Source organism: Carcharodon carcharias, chromosome 4 (genome assembly GCF_017639515.1).
Source record: "Carcharodon carcharias isolate sCarCar2 chromosome 4, sCarCar2.pri, whole genome shotgun sequence".
In the NCBI taxonomy this organism is placed as follows: Eukaryota; Metazoa; Chordata; class Chondrichthyes; order Lamniformes; family Lamnidae; genus Carcharodon; species Carcharodon carcharias.
In genome coordinates, this window is record NC_054470.1 from 166,292,926 (window position 1) to 166,309,183 (window position 16,258).

The following is a 16,258-nucleotide window of genomic DNA, read 5'->3' on the forward strand; positions in this document are numbered from 1 at the left end:
GTGCATGCAGTAGAAGTATAAACTTTGACAAATTTGGTAATTGCATTAAATGGAAAATATGTAAGTTTAAAAGACATTATTAAAACAGCAAATGGGCATTAAATGACTCGTTAGCATACTCATCTGCCAGGGCAATTTCTTATATAAAGTTCTCTTTAAAAAAATTTGCATAATTTCCTCACTTTTGATAATTCATACAAATTGAAATTCCATTTGGTAGAAAGGTATAGGTCATTCTTGAATATGTCATCCAATCTTGCTTTCATTGCGCCAGTAAGTAGAGGGTAATTTCTCTTAACAGAACAATGGGCTTTACCTTTTAAGAAGTGGAATGGCAGTTTTAGCATCTTTGTCGGGGGTTGACTGCAAGGTCTCCTGGCTACTTCCTGTGTTGAAGGAAACTGTATCCGATATCCTGGATGGCGACGAGCAATTACTGTTGTTCTGATTACTGTTTGGAATTAGCTCCTCAAATAAGGAATCGGCATCATCTTTTTTGAGAGAGGAGAAAGTATTCAAATACAATTGGATAAGTTACACACAAACACAGACAAAAGAAATACACTCTTATGATCTTGGATTTAATGGAACTGTCAGGTTCCTGTAAGCTGGGCAAGATGGTTTTCCTCGTCCACTTGAACACCTCACCCAAGGCTCATGCGTCGAAGAATAGGGTTAGATACGAAAAAAACTGAACGGTAAACCAATGTAAGGCACTGCTTTTAGAAAAGATGGTTGCTTATGTAAAGATGATGTCTTGATAATCTCAAACCACAAGATCAAACAAACTTTAGGGGCAGAACTTTTCACTTGGCGGGCAAGCACCCAACCCCTTCAAGCATGAAACGATGTGCGTTGACATCAGCCGAGTCACGTGATAGTCCGGTCAGCAATGTGCCCACCGACAATTAAAAGGCCTGTTAAGGCCATTAAATATTCAATTAACCTAAATTTTTCACTGCCCGTCCAACCTAATGGTTGGTGGGCAGGCCAAAAGGCCAAGCAGCCTCTTTTTGGAAACCTCATCCACTGGTAGGATGAGGTTTCCAAAAACAAATAAAAATAAAATATAAGTTTTACAATTGAATTAATAACATGCCCCTGGTCATGTGACACAGTCACATGAGGGGACATGTTTTATTATATTTTTATTTATTTTTTTTTAAACAGTGCTTCATCTCCGAGGCAGCTCTGTGCCTTGGAGATTATGAAGCACTCACTCGCACATGTGCGTGAAGTTCATGCTTGCCCCGCTCACCCTCCTCCCCCCGCGCACACAGGCAGTGCTGAGTGCTGCCACTCATGTTTCACGCTGGGGGGGCCTTAATTGGCCCACCAGCTTGAAATTGCAGTCCAGTGCTGAACACCTGCCAAGGGCAAAATTCTGCCCAAGATTATATTCAAAAATCACAGCATGATCCCAAATGTGTAAAGCATTTTAAGGTTTGCATAAGCTGCTGGGTTTACCTTTGTGCCAGCAGTTTTACTCACTGTCTAAACTGACCAAAAGCACTATTTACAGTAACTAATGTCTGCAACTCAATATTTGTGTAATAACAAATACTTCCAGGGTGTTAAAATTCCTATTTTTTAAACTTATAAATGTTAACATTTATGATATTTCAGTTCTTCATGCATGTCTCAATCGTTATTTTATTCCATGCAAATTTGTATATTTTATTCCATGCAAATTTGTATAAAAGTGAATGAGTCAATGCATTTTTTGCTGGATTGTGGACCAAGAGAATTCGCCAATGTGATTGGTTGCTTAAATTGCTTGATAACATTACTATTGGAGGAGGCCTGGAGATCCCTTGACATGATGCCAAATACAAATTAACACTAGGAAAGGGGAAATCCACACCATGGAGGTTAATAAGTCTTTGTGGGTAGGTTTTTGAGGTGGCCTCACCATTGATCAGCACAATATTTCAAGCACATTGCTACAGACTACCTTTGTAATATTGCCTGTCTCTGGCCCTGCCTCAGCCCATCTGAAACCCTCATCCATGCTTTTATCATCTTCAAACTCAGTAGTCCAATCTTCATGTGACTTCCATCCCCCATTAACTGTAACTCAAGCAAAATACAGTTACCTGTATCCTGTCTCGGACCAAGCATTACACCAGCCCTGTGCTCATTGACTAACGCTGGTTCCAAGTTCAGCACCACATCAATTTTAAAATTTTCATCCTCAGATTCAACTTGTTCCAGGGGCATCGTCCCTCCCATATCCATAACCTCCTCTATCCCCCTAAAACCCTCCCAATGCTGACACTGCTCCAATTCTAGCTTCTTGTGCATCCTCTGTTTGATTTCACCCCTCCATTGGCAGCCGTGTCTTTAGCTGTTGAGGCCCCAAACTCTAGAAACCCCTCCCCAAACCTCTCTGCCTTGCCCACCTCCAAGGTGTTCCTTAAAACCTGCTTCTGTCACCTGTCCCAATATGTCCTTATGTCTCACAGTATCAAATGGGGGGAAGTGTGAAGTTATTCACTTTGGTCAGAAGAATAAAAAGTTGAATAATTTTAAAGGGTGTGAAACTTGTAAATGTTGATGTTCAAAGAGACTTGGTGTGCTCATACAAGGAATGCAGAAAGTGAACATGCAGGTACAGCATGCAATTAGGGAGGCAAATGGCATGTTAGCCTTTACTGAAAGGGGACTGGTGTACAGGAACAAAGGAGTCTTGCTACATCTGTACAGGGCTTTGGTGAGACCACCTGTGAAATACTGTGTGCAGTTCTGTTCTCCATTTTTAAAGAAGGATTTGCTTGCATTGGAGGTGGGACAGTGAACTATCACAAAATTAGTTCCTGGGATGAGGTAGCTCTCCTATGCTGAGAAGCTGCGTAAACTGGGATTATATTTTCTGGAATTTAGAAGAATGAGAGGTGACCTCATTGAAACATACAATGTTCTGAAGGGGCTTGATAGGATAGATGCCGAGAGATTGTTTCTGCTGGTCGGGGAATCTAAAATGTGGGGAGAAGTGGGGGTCAGGGGCACACTCTCTGGATAAGGGGCCAATCATTCAAGACTGTGATGAGGAGTAATTACTGTACTCAAAGAGTTGTGAGTTTTTGCAACTCTTTACCCAGAGGGTTGTGGATGCTGCACCATTGGACACACTTAAGGCTGGGATAGACAGGTTTTTGGTCTCTCAGGCAATCAAAAGATCCGGGGAGTTAAATGGAGATATAGCCCAAGATTAGCCATGATCATTTTGGAAAAAGGACCAGGTTTGACAGGCAGTCTGGTCTACTTCTGCTCCTATTTCTTGTTTTCTTGCATCTGATAACGCTCCTGTGAAGTGTTTTGGGATCCTTTACTACATTAAAGATGCTTAAACGCATGCTACTGGTGCAATTTCTAAAAGCATCATTTTAGACATAGCATTGATTCCACAACAATGTTTCTAGTCATTCAGTTTAACTGTAAATCAATAAGATGCATATGAGACAGTTTTGTTCATAAAACAGAACAACAGGAATTTACCTCTTGGTTAACATATATATGCAATTTAAAAGGGTACACCTGATGGAATCAGTAATTAAAGCTGGGAAAGAATGAATCCAAACTTGGAATTAATGCATTTCTGCAGCACTTTAAATCTTCAATGTCCCTAGAGTCAATGTGTAAAATTGCGCCTGATGAAGAAAATGTTGAGGGGAAACCCAATTAAATGCAAATGGATCTTAGTACCCTGGCAAACAATACCAGAAGTGGAAAAAAGTGAACTGTATAATCTTGCTTAGGAGAGGGAATCCCATTATTATTATAAAAGGAATAAAATAATTATGATACAATTATGATTTTTTCCTCATATTAGAAAAGAACCTGAGAGCTGATGACATCATGGAGCCACCTTACAAACTCGGTGTGGTAACATAGTGGTTGCGCTATTCATAATTCAGAGGCTGTGTCTAATAATCTGAAGACATGATTTCAAATCCAAAAAGGGTAATTTATGAAATGGATTCAGTCAAATAAGTAAATCTGAATTTTTTTTAAAATCTAGCCTCGGTAATGGTGACCATGAAGCTATAGGGACAACGTTTCAAAGAGCACGAAGAGACACAGCAGCAGATCAGTTAAAAGAGCTAGGCCAGTCTGTGGCTCCAGAGCAAACCGACAGCGTTCTGAGGAACTCAAAGTGTGATGTCACAGGGAAACGGGTAAAAATGATTGACTGGTGAGTATTTTTTCCTTGTTTCTCTTCTGAAACTTGGGGTTTTTTTTATATTCGTTCATATTCGTGGATGTCACTGGTTAGGCTAGCATTTATTGTCATCCCTAATTGCTCTAGAGGTGGGGTGGAAGCTGCCTTCTGGAACCACGTTAGTCCATGTGGTGCAGGTACATACACAGTGCTGTTGGAAAGTGTATTCCAGGATTTAGACCCAACAACAGCAAAGGAATGGGAAACAGTTCCAAGTCATAGTGGTGTGAGACTTGGAAGGCAGGTTGTGGTGTTCCCACGCATCTGTTGTCTTTCTAGGTGGTAGAGGTCACAGGTTAGGAAGATGCTGTTAAAGGAGCCTTGGTGGGTTGCTTCAGTGCATCTTGTAGATGGTACTCACTACTGCTACTGTGTGCCAGTGGTGGAGGGAGTAAATATTTATTATGGTGGATGAGGTGCCAATCAAGTGAGCTGCTTTGTCCTGAATGGTGTCGAGCTTCTTGAGTATTTTTGGAGCTGCATTCATCCAGGCATTACACTCCTGACTGGCGCCTTGTAGAAGGTGGACAGACTTTGGGGAGTTAGGAGGCGAGTTACTTGCCGCAGAATTCCCAGCCTCTGACCTGCTTTTGTTGCCACAGTATTTACATGGCTGTCCAGTTCAGTGTCTGGTCAATGGTAACCCCCAGGATGTTGATATTTGGGGATTCAGCAATGGTAATGCCATTGAATGTCAAAGGGTGATGGTTAGATTCGCTCTTTTCGGAGATGGTCATTGCCTCACACTTGTCTAATGCGAATGTTACTTGCCACTTATCAGCCCTAGCCTGAAGATTGTCCAGGGCTTGCTGGACAATAATTGTAAGGTTTATTAATAGTAGCAAGGTTTACTAACAGTTGTAAAGCTTATTAGTACAGTAGTAGAATTTATGAATCCTAAATTAATTGACCTAAAAGCAATGGAGGCTGGGTCATTAAATTTATTCAAGGCTGAGTTAGATAGACTTTTGATAGACAAGGGGTTCAAGGGTTATTGGGGGGGGGGGGGGAGAGGCAGAAAGGAAAGTGGAGTTGAGACCACAATGATCTTATCAAATGGCAGAGCAGGCTCAAAGGGCTGAATGGCCTACTGCTGCTCTTAAGTCCTTTATTCCTTTAGGGTTGTTTTAAAAACTCAACTAGTTCACTAATGTTGTTAAGGGAAGAAAATAAAAGAGGCTGGCCCTTCATATGGCTTCAGGCCACAGCTACATGGCTACCTAATACCTGCCCTCAAATGGTTCAGCAAGCCACTCAGTTGTATTCAAGGCAGTGGTTCACCACCACTTCCCCAAGGGCAATTAGGTATGGGCAAAAAATACAGGCCTCTACAGCAACATCCATAACCCAAGAATGAACAAGGTAAAAAGGAAAATGGAGTTGAATGTGTACATCGAAAATCAGCGCACAGTAACAAACTCTGGTTAAACTGTGTTGATTCAGCTCACTCACATGGTTTAGCTCAATAACTCTTAATATACCTTTATCAATTATCTCATTCAACCAAGTGCAGTAAGACCCAACTTTTTTTTTGAACATGGTAGAGAAGCAAAGCTCTAAAGAAAACACAGTTCTGATAAAAGGTCATTGACCTGAAAATGTGAACTCACTCTCTCCAGATTTGAATATTTTCAGCACTTTGTTTTTAATTACAACAACTAAAGCTCATTTAATATTCCCCCTTTCTCCATCTCAAACAAATGGCAAATGCTTATAAGAAGCTAATTTTTTGTGCTTTCTGGAAAGTTAAAATGTTGCCAAAGGTGATCATCAATATGCTATAACACAAAGAGCCATTGGCAACAACTAACATGTTGTGGGCATAACTTAACATGAATCTGCTCTCCTGCTTTAGAAGTATACACCAGGCTATGGACAGCCAGAGAGTATTTCTTCGAGAAAAACAGTATTGACAAATAAGTAAAACTTATGAGTTCAAGAGAACCACTGAAATGATCAAGTTTAATTAGCTCAGTGTTAGTTAATTAACAGTGACTCTCAGTGTCACCTGTGAGTAAGACAGCCATTAGTTCAAGACCTACTTCATCAGATTACCTAGGCTGTTATTTAGGAAATACTACATTATTGGAGGTGCAATCTTTCAGCCTTTAAGCCAAAGCCCTATGGACATAGTTATATAGGTGTCAATCAATACCATCAACTGGAACTTTGCTGTAGACCAATGTGGATATTAGCATACTCATCAAAGTAGTTAGCTGGCTCTTTAGGGCATCCCAAGAACATGAGAAGTACTATAGACATGCAAGTTTGTTCTTTTTAAGTACATCTAATTTGATTTCTTTTCGAAGCTTATTATGTTCTCGCCATGCTCTCCAACTTATCAGTTAGATCAAGATGCATATGAAAATCAGAAATCAAAGCAGCCATCCAAATTGCTTGAAGCACACACAGAATATTAGATATGAACTAAAAGTGAAGCCAATTGAACTTAACAGCACACCATATTTATAAAAACTAACTTCCTATATCTGTCCTTGATTGAAGTGCATAAAATACATTTTTAATGCACCCAAGTAGCTGCAGACTAAAGTGAGCAATAACATTTTCTAAAATATTGACAAAGGCTCTTCCATGTCTTAACCACAACCAACAGATTCTGACAGATTTATCAATATTTAATTTAATTTAACCAACCTCTTTTCTCTTTACTCAGTGCAACAACTTTTGGTTGAGTGATTGGTATCTTAATCAAGGGTGGCCTTAATTCTGCCATCTTCATCTCTTCGTCTGAAGAAGTGTTTTCAGTATCCTATCAAACCAGGATGAGAAGGGAGGGAAAGTTGGTTAAATGCCATACAGACCAGAAAATAATTTCTAAAGCACACAGAAAACCATAGGATGCATGTCACATTTTCAACTTTGACTTTCTAAAAAATACAAAAGGCTTTCCTCTCCCCATTTTAGCAACTCCTAAAGTTATTGATCCATACTGGTCAAGATCTATGGAAATTTTAGATCACCTGGTCTGTCTGGAGCTCCACACAAGGGGGTACATTGATCCACTGAATCCACCTTTCCAACAGCTTCTTTCAAATTCATTGAAAGCAAGCCACATGACTTAGAACAATTTTACATTCTTAGAGCATCTTGGGATCAGTTGATTTATTAGACTGGCTGCTGTTCAAATGATATTTCCTTGCACATCCTTTAGCTTCATATAGAAGTCCATCTTTTTGGATTGTTGTACAGCAGTGATTCAATCCCTGTAGTGCTCCTTATTCTGAAAGAACAGTTGCTGCATAATCTAATGCAAAATTCCCCTTGATACAGTTTTTAATGTGCTAAAATCTCAACATTTCTGAAACAATCTTGCTATTTGACTATACTTTAACTCTCAAAATCGTCTAAATTATGCATTGATATTAATTATTAAATTCTCTAGTAACCTGTATAGAGTCACATTTCAAATCAGATCATGCCAATTAAGTTTGAATTTGCAGCCTCAGAGATGAGCAAAAATACAAGAAACGTGTTCTACTAAGACTGCAGAATCATACAGCACCTTTGTTCCCAACTTTTCTTAGTTTAATATCTTTCAGATCATATACTTAACTGTGGATCTGTCCACTTGTTCATGTGGACAAAACGGGTGATATGATATTAGTTGAGGAGCAGAGGGAAGCTTTCCTCATTTCCTGGCCAACATTTATCCCACAAACAACTCCACCAAACATAACAACTGGCAGTTTATCATACTGCTGCTTGTGGGGCCTTGTTGTGCACAATACATAACATTGAATTTTGAAATGCAATTATTCATTACCTGTGAAACAATTTGAAACATCTAAAGGAAGTAAAGCTGTTGTATAAATTCAGATTCTCTCTTTTTCTTCACTAAGAATGTTTAAGCACAGAAATAAAGTTCAATCAAAGAAATCTGATTCATGTGTATTTATCCTAATGACCTTTTTGCTTGCATTTCAATTTAACTAAACATTGATGTATGTGTTATGATGAAGATGGCACATCTTGCCTTCTTAGTTATAAATAAAGCCTAGAGTCTTTAAAAATTAATAGGGCTTTTGGTCAAACAATGCTCTATAATGCTGCTCCTGACTATCTGTGCTTCACAATTTGTATATTAATTGAGTTGTAAATTCATCTGAGAGAGGAGCAACACAAAAACAATATCAGCAAAGGGCACATCAGTTTTATATAAAGTTTAAAATCTACCACAAGATGCTGCAGTAACAGGTTGACCACAATGGGGTGGGTGGTGCAGGGGGAGGAAATGGCATGGGGGAAGTGGAAGACAGCACACAAGGTAGGGGGGGATTGTTGGGGGGGGGGGTGGTGGGGGAGAATATGGGAAGGAGCACTTACGGCAGCAGAAAGAGGATGGGATCGGGAAGCCGGTGACATGGTATACGGGGCTGAAACAGTCTAAGGGGTGTGGAATGAAGGATGGGGATGGCATAGGAAAATGGCATGGGTTGGAGATAATTTAATTCCTTCCCAACAGCACTGTGGGTGTACCTGCAACACATGGACTGCAGTGGTTCAAGGCTGACCTCTCAAGGGCAATTAGGAATGGCAATAAACGGCGGCCTAGCCAGTGACACCCACATCCCATGAAAAAATATTTTTTAAAAAAAAAATGAAAGGAATAAACAGGCATCGTATGAGAGGGGTGACAATGGAAGGATGGAATGACATGTGATGGCATCTAAAGAAGTACTGTTGTAATAAAGGTGCTTACTTCACGACAAATGCAAAAGCAAGCAAAATCAGACAGCCAAAGTGAGCAAAACAGTATCAGTAAATAAATGAGAGAAAAACTAAGAAAAAGACTAAAAATGTTAATTGTAAATCAATTGCGGGTTAATTGCATTAATGGGTTGGGCATTATTTGGGGGTTCACCTCTGTTCGCATATGTAGAAGCAGGCTGCAAGAATGGTTGGAGGTACATGAAATGTAATGTGCCGCTGTCTAAAAAAGATTTAAGTGTATAGAGAGTATGCTGCAGTTTTATCCTTCACCACCTGGCTATGTGAGGTATAACAGTAAATGGCAAAGGAACAATTTTTTAAAAGTTTGTTCATGGGATTTATTGCCCATGAGAAGGTGCTGGGAAGCTACCTTTTTGAACCGCTGCAGTCCATACAGTCCAGCTGAAGGAGGTACATCCACAGCAGTGTTAGGGAGGAGTTCCAGGATTTTGACTCAGCTACATTGAAGGTACAATGATATATTTCTAAGTCAAGATGGAGGAGAACTTCCAGGTGGTGGTGTTCCCATGCGTTTGCTGCCCTTGTCCTTCTAGATGGTAGTGGTCATGGGTTTGAAAGGTGCTGTCAAATGAGGCTTGGTGAGTTCCTGCAGTGCATCTTGTAGATAGTACACACTGCTGCCATCAGTGGCAGTGAATGTTTGAAGATGGGGTGCCGATCAAACGGACTGCTCTGTCTTTTAGTGTCAAGCTTGAGTGTTGTTGGAGCTGCACTGACCCAGGCAGGTGGGAGTATTCCATTACACTCCTGGCTTGTGCCTTGTAGGCAGTGGAGCGCCCTTGGGGAGTCAGGAGGTGAGTTACTTGCTACAGGATTCCTAAGCTCTGACCTGCTTTTGTAGCCACAGTATTTATATGGCTAGTCCAGTTCAGTTTCTGGTCAATGGTAACCCCCAGGATGTTGATAGTGGGGAATTCAGTGATGGTAATGCCATTGTAGGTCAAGGGGGTGATGATAAGATTCTCTCTTGTTGGAGATGGTCATTGCCTAGCACTTGCGTGGCGCGAATGTTACTTGCCACTTGTCAGTCCAAGCCTGGATATTGTCCAGGTCTTGCTTCATTTGGACATGGACTGCTTCAGTATCTGAGGTGTCGCAAATGGCGCTGAGCATTGTGCAATCCATCTGCGAGCATCCCCACTTCTGACCTTATGATGGGAGGAAGGTCATTGATGCAGCAGCTGAAGACTGTTGGGCCCAGGACACTACTCTGAGGAAATCTTGCAGTGATATCCTGGAACTGAGATTATTGACCTCCAACAACCACATCCAACTTCTTTTGTGCTAGTTATGGCTCTAACCAGTGGAGAGTTTCCCCCAATTCCCATTGAGCACGGTTTTGCTTGGGTTCCTTGATGCCACACTCGGTCAAATGCTGCCTTGATGTCAAGGGCAGTCACTCTCACCTCACCAGTATTTGTTAAGAGAAAACGAAAATCAGAATAGCTTGACTATGACCTGGCATTAGCATAGTTTTAAAATTTGTGCAAAATCATTTTGTCCTTAATTTTCAGAAAATAATTTAGTAACAACAATGTGAACACTGATAACAACAGTTACTGGTATACCTCAAGTGCATCTTCATCGTTGGCAGCAGTGCTTATATCCTCAGCATCATCCACAACTGCATTTTTTTGGGTATTTTCCACATTGTCACTCAGGTCTTCCTCAATGTTTTGCTTGGTGCAGTTTTCCACCATATTCAATTCAACATTTTCTGATGATTTAATGCATTCTATAGTACAGTCTGTTACCTAAGAATACAGTATGGATATTTTCCTTGTAACTAGGTGCAGGTCGTTAGTGATTAAGTCAGTTTTATATTTCTTGCAATGCAGGACATTGAAATACAAGAACAGCAGTTTTATCCAAATATGTCTTTTGCAAAAACTACTTCTAAAGGAACAGAAGATTAGTATTAACAAAGTACTACCTGCATTTTGGTGCAGGTAGGAGTAACAATTTGTTTGTGCAACTTAAAATTTCTACTGAAGCACTACCTAGATTCCTAAAGTATACAAAAATCATTCAAACTGAAGACTAAGAATAGGTTCTAATAACGTCAGGAAAAACTTCTTGTGAATGATGCAATCCAATCAAATTTAGAGAATATAGTTCTAAATGCATTTTTACCAAAAAGAAATTTGGGAGCCAAGGTTCCCCCACCACCCCCTCCAACCAGGTGTTTATATGTTTTGAGATGAGGTGACAAGCTCAACAACAACAAAAAATCCAAATGGAAGGAAATGTTAGCTCCTTTAAAAGAATTTCTTCTGTACAAGTGCAAACGTATTTTCAATCCCAGCAACATGTTGCTAGATAAACAAAAGTCAAGCAATACATATAGAAATTCTTTTTTTTTAAAATCTGACAACCAGAAAGTTGGTGTTACATCTTTTGGAAAAAGACAACGAAAAGGAGAATTTGTCTTTATTTTCTGATAGGAAGGTTAACGCACTCTTGTCTCTTCAGGTACCATCCCCTAAGAGGGCATTGGTGACCATGGACTTCCAAGTGTCGGTCCATGGTACAGCAGTGTTTTGTTATTCCCTTCTGCAGGTTCTGGCTGACAAGAGACTCTCCCACTCTTAGCTCCTGGCATAGGCCTATTGGGAGATTTGCAGATTGATAATCAATCCATTTGACCATATTACGAATGCTCCATCAAGTCCCGGAGTGCAACTTGAGCTTCTGGCTCAGAGATGTGAGTGCTACCACTACACCACAAGACCCCTGTTAACACACTGGCTGATAGTTAATATTGGTCACTTGGTCAAATTCTTTTACTGTCTTTGAAGTCAGAACTGCAAAAAGCTTCATTGAGCTCAAATATGACACAGACCTGTGTTGTATACACTTTTATATACGAGCATCTAAAAGCTTATCTACATATACAAGAGTTTTCTCAGTGAAAATGCCACAGATCTCAGCTTATAAGTCAACCACTGAATCCTGAAAAATCAACATCTATGTCAAGTATAAAAGTGAACTGTTAGCATGGGTGTGAATGGTTGCCATCTTTGTCATTCACCATGTGAAGTTCTGATCTATGTGGGCCTGACTTAACCTCCTGTGCACCTTAGCAACACAGTCTGCTTGATCCCTTGCACCTAGTTATGAGGTACTGGTAGGTAAAACATCAGTTGTGGGGTGAAAAATTGAGGCTGACCACTAATATGAATATAGAATGTTGTGACTGAAAATTGTTGGTGGAGGAGGTGGGCTGGGGGTAGGGTGTCGACTTCTGAACCAAGTATATGCAAAACATGATTTTTGGGGCTGAAAAATGGGGTACTCTTATATGTCACAATCCACGGTAATCCATAAATAGGCTGTTGACTGAGTTATATAAAGATCTATTTACATTGCAATTTCTAGAGCTGTGATTTAGCATTTTCTCACCTCTACACCAGAATTTTTCGTTGTGACTGATCGGTCATCATTCTGCTTCATTTCAGTTCCAGAATCATCTGATGTTCCATCATCTTTTAATCTATGTACCACACTCTGAGCAGTTTTAACCATGTTTTTGAGCTCATCAGGATATGGTGTTGGATACCTTTTCAAGTTACCTTCCTATACATGAACAAAAAGAGTAATAATTGGTAGTGCCATTGGTACCTTATTGGCTCTGCAGCAGCACAGGCAAGTTGGTCAACAATTTTCCTGAAGCTCAGTATGCTTCAAACAAACATGTACATGCTTTATTGGACAGCTGTTTCTGTTCTGCATACTAGATAACAACTGGACCATTCATTGGTCAAATTAGGATCTTAATTAAACTTATCTTAGCTCCTCTTGCACTGTCTATATACAAACACAGCCAATGGTACAAGCTACATGTGAATGTTGACTTGCCATTGGCCTGATGCATATGAATACATAGGAATCTGAGACTATTCAATCTCCTATAACAACTAAAATAAAAACAGCCAAATAAACATGAACACAATTCTTTAAGCTATTGTGGACACGACTCACTAGTTCATTTGATAAACTATTTAAAAGCAAATCTTTAAATGTTTACATAGAACACTTCTTTACAACTACTTTTCAATGTCACAAAAATGTTAAAATAGGGATACAGTATAGCTTTCATACAGTCAAAAATCAATTCATCACAAGCATTTCATTGTACTACGGCTTCTTTAAAAGCAACACTTTCAAATCGCTTTTGGATAGTGTTATCAGTTAGACACACTGTCATCTCACTGTCCAAAACTGGGGAAACTTCTGATAAGTTTTCTGTTGCTTTTCCAGCCATATCCACCCTAAATTTCTCTGTGGATCGCCACCTTGATGCAGTGGAGAGGCTTGTGTGTTCTGATAATCCCTTGAACAATGCCATCGGGGGCTCTCGTGGCAGGGTCACTAATAGCAACAAGGTCATTGGGAGATGCCAGACAAAGTGCATTCCAAAACGTCCTCAACAGCAGAACCAGTGAAGTAAGACTGTGTTTCTCAATGGCTATGAAGGGCAAAGAAGGCTGTAGCGACAAAGTGGTCCCATTCAGCATGGTTTGACATGTCACCAATATCTGATTGTGAGGACAATGTTGGCACCTGAAGGTCCTCACATTAAATAAAGTAACGCACAAGCTTCTACCAAGGTCCATTTGCGAAGTCCTGAGGCGATGTAGGACTGGTGATGGGGGCAGGGCTGTGAACGTGGGAGTCACTAGTCAAGATTCTGTATACCAGTGACAGATGCATAAAGGTTAAAGTTGAAGAATCATACGGACTCGAAACATTAACTGTTTTCCTCTCCGCAGATGCTGTCAGAACTGCTGAGTCTTTCCAGGTATTTTTATTTTTGTTTTTGTGATGCATAAAGGTTGTTGGACATCTGTACTGGGATCAAGGTCAAACTGACAAAATCCTCATCATTCACAGGATGGTCTTTCGTTTCTTAATGATAACAATGCTATCCATCAACACTGGAAAGAACAACTCACCAAACATGAATCTACAATGGCAGCAGATGCCTTCTAGGCTTCAAGAATGCGACAAGTGTAACTACCTTCACGAAGGGAGATTAATCATGTGGAAACTATCGAGGTACTTCCCTCTTGTCCACAGCAGAGAAAATCCTGACACGCAGGCCCCTAAATAACCCACTTTCTGTGGCTGAGGAAATCCTCCCAGAGACACAATGTGATGATAGACCTTCCAGAAGAACTTCTGACATGGCCTTTGCTGCTAGACAAATGCAAGAAAAATATAGAGAACACCAGGAACATTTCATTGCATTCATCGACCTGGCCATGTGACTCAGTAAATAGCCAGGCTCTGTAGATTGTGCTCCAAAGATTCTGGCGCCCAAGAAACTTCATCACAACCTGCAATTGCTTCACAGCGATGTGACTGCAACTGTCTCAAGTGGGAGATCTGAAACAGATGCTTTCAAAATCCGGACTAGGGTCAAGCAAGGCTATGTGAGCACCTTCAAGGATCACTTGCCCTCTGGTGTCAGTATTAAATACCCTCTAAATGGAAAACTCTTTAACCTTGGTTGCCTCTGTGCCTAAATTAAACTGAACTCCATGGACATACATGATCAACAGTTTGCAGATGACTGCAGTGTCATTGCCCATTCTGCACCAGATTTGCAAACTACTCTTGATCCCTTCAATTTTGCATACAAGAAACTTGGCCTATCCTTGAATGTTGCCAAAACAAAACTCATTATCAGCTCACAACTGGTCAGCCAAATATTTCACCTTCCATATATGTTGAAGGAGGCACTCTGGAATATGTTGATCACCTCCCATTCCTTAGTGTTCCTCTGTCAAAAGGCCACAATTGATGAGGTCCAACAATAGATTAGGTGCACCAACTCAGCCTTCTACAAACTATGGTAGCGAATGTCTGTCAACAAATAGCTGCACAAGTCAACGGAAACCCTAGTGCATATCGTCACCACATTCCTGTAATGCAGCAAGACCTGGACTGTGTACCGGTGCTGTATTAGAACACTAGAGAAATTCCATCAGCAATGCCTCCACTGAGATTCTCAAGATCCAATGGGAGGACCATTAAAAAAAGGCTTGTGCCCTTCTTGAAGCCAAGTCCACAAATACACAAGCAAAACTCCTGCAAAATCAATTTTGATGGATTGGACATTGAGCTGGGAAAAACATATCCACCGCCTGCTCCTGTTCTCTTAACTCTCAAATGGCCAATGTTCTAGGGAAAGATAAAGAAAACAGTTCCAAGACACTCCGAAGTCCTCCTTGAAGTGCAGCAGCTTTGACATTAATAACTGGGAGGAGTTTGCTACCAGTCATTCAGATGGGTGATAACTTGTCCATCAATCAGCATCTTGCTTCGAGTCCCTATGCATTAATGACAAGGCAGAGCGGCAGCAGAGAAGAAAAGAAAAGGAAGCAAATCCTGCACCCTGGATCCTATGACCCTGTTGGATGTCCTGCCCCATTTGCCCAAAGATCTGTGGGACAAGGATTGGCCTGTTCAGCCGCATGAAGACCCATGGCAAAAACTTGCGACCGAGTAGACATCATTCTCAAATCATGGGATAGCAGCTGATGATGACCCTATGCTATTAGGAAATAGGCTTGCAGAGTTATCTGAAGAACACCCTACCACCACTTTTATTCATAAACAAGGTGATCTTTCTAACTATTACTGCTCTTAACATTCAAATTTCTAAAATTACCAAGGCTGCTGTTAATACAAATATTTTTTTTAAAGTTATTAGCAGTTTGTTTTTGGATTTTGCTTAAAAAAACAAAGTGTTGCCTGTTACACACCTCTGGAACTGTTCTCAAGCACATCAAGGAATCACCTGGCAAAATTTTTTAAATCATTTGCAAGGCCTGGCATCATATACTTCCAAACAGGACACCATTTTTTCCCTTTCCACTAAAACTAGGTCTATGATGATCTAGTTGATAATGCTCATGTGAAGCACCTCGGGATATTTTATTATGTTAAAGATGCTAAATAAATACAATTGCTGTTGTAGCTTTGTTTCAAATAGCTCTATGTTTGTTGTATTTGGTGACAGCTCTTGACCCCTTTTCCAACAATTCAATAACTCCCCTGGGTTCTGCCTCCTCTCTCTCCCCTCACCCACTTAATATCCAATATTTATGGTAATCGAGGAATAGAGCACAAATACAGGACATTATGTTAAACTTTTAAAAAACTACTGATTAGGTCTCAGCTAGTTTAGTATGTTCCGTTCAGGGAACCATACTTCATGAAGACTGACAAGGCATCAGAGGGCACAGAAGGGATTTACTAGAATGATATGTGGAATGG

The 16,258-nt window shown here is 40.4% G+C and overlaps 1 protein-coding gene across 5 annotated transcripts in view; it reads right to left on the reverse strand.

The window, feature by feature from the left end:
- erbin (erbb2 interacting protein) overlaps window positions 1-16,258 on the reverse strand; it is a 313,059-nt gene that overhangs the window by 42,761 nt on the left and 254,040 nt on the right. For 4 of the 5 annotated variants that reach the window (XM_041185894.1, XM_041185891.1, XM_041185893.1 and 1 more), the window contains exons 16-19: window positions 12,377-12,550; window positions 10,543-10,728; window positions 6,878-6,992; window positions 317-491 (exon numbers count right to left, since the gene is read on the reverse strand). In XM_041185894.1, the coding sequence (XP_041041828.1) occupies window positions 317-491; window positions 6,878-6,992; window positions 10,543-10,728; window positions 12,377-12,550 (650 nt within the window). The remainder of the gene's footprint in view (window positions 1-316; window positions 492-6,877; window positions 6,993-10,542; window positions 10,729-12,376; window positions 12,551-16,258) is intronic. The other variant, XM_041185895.1, reaches the window with a different exon arrangement.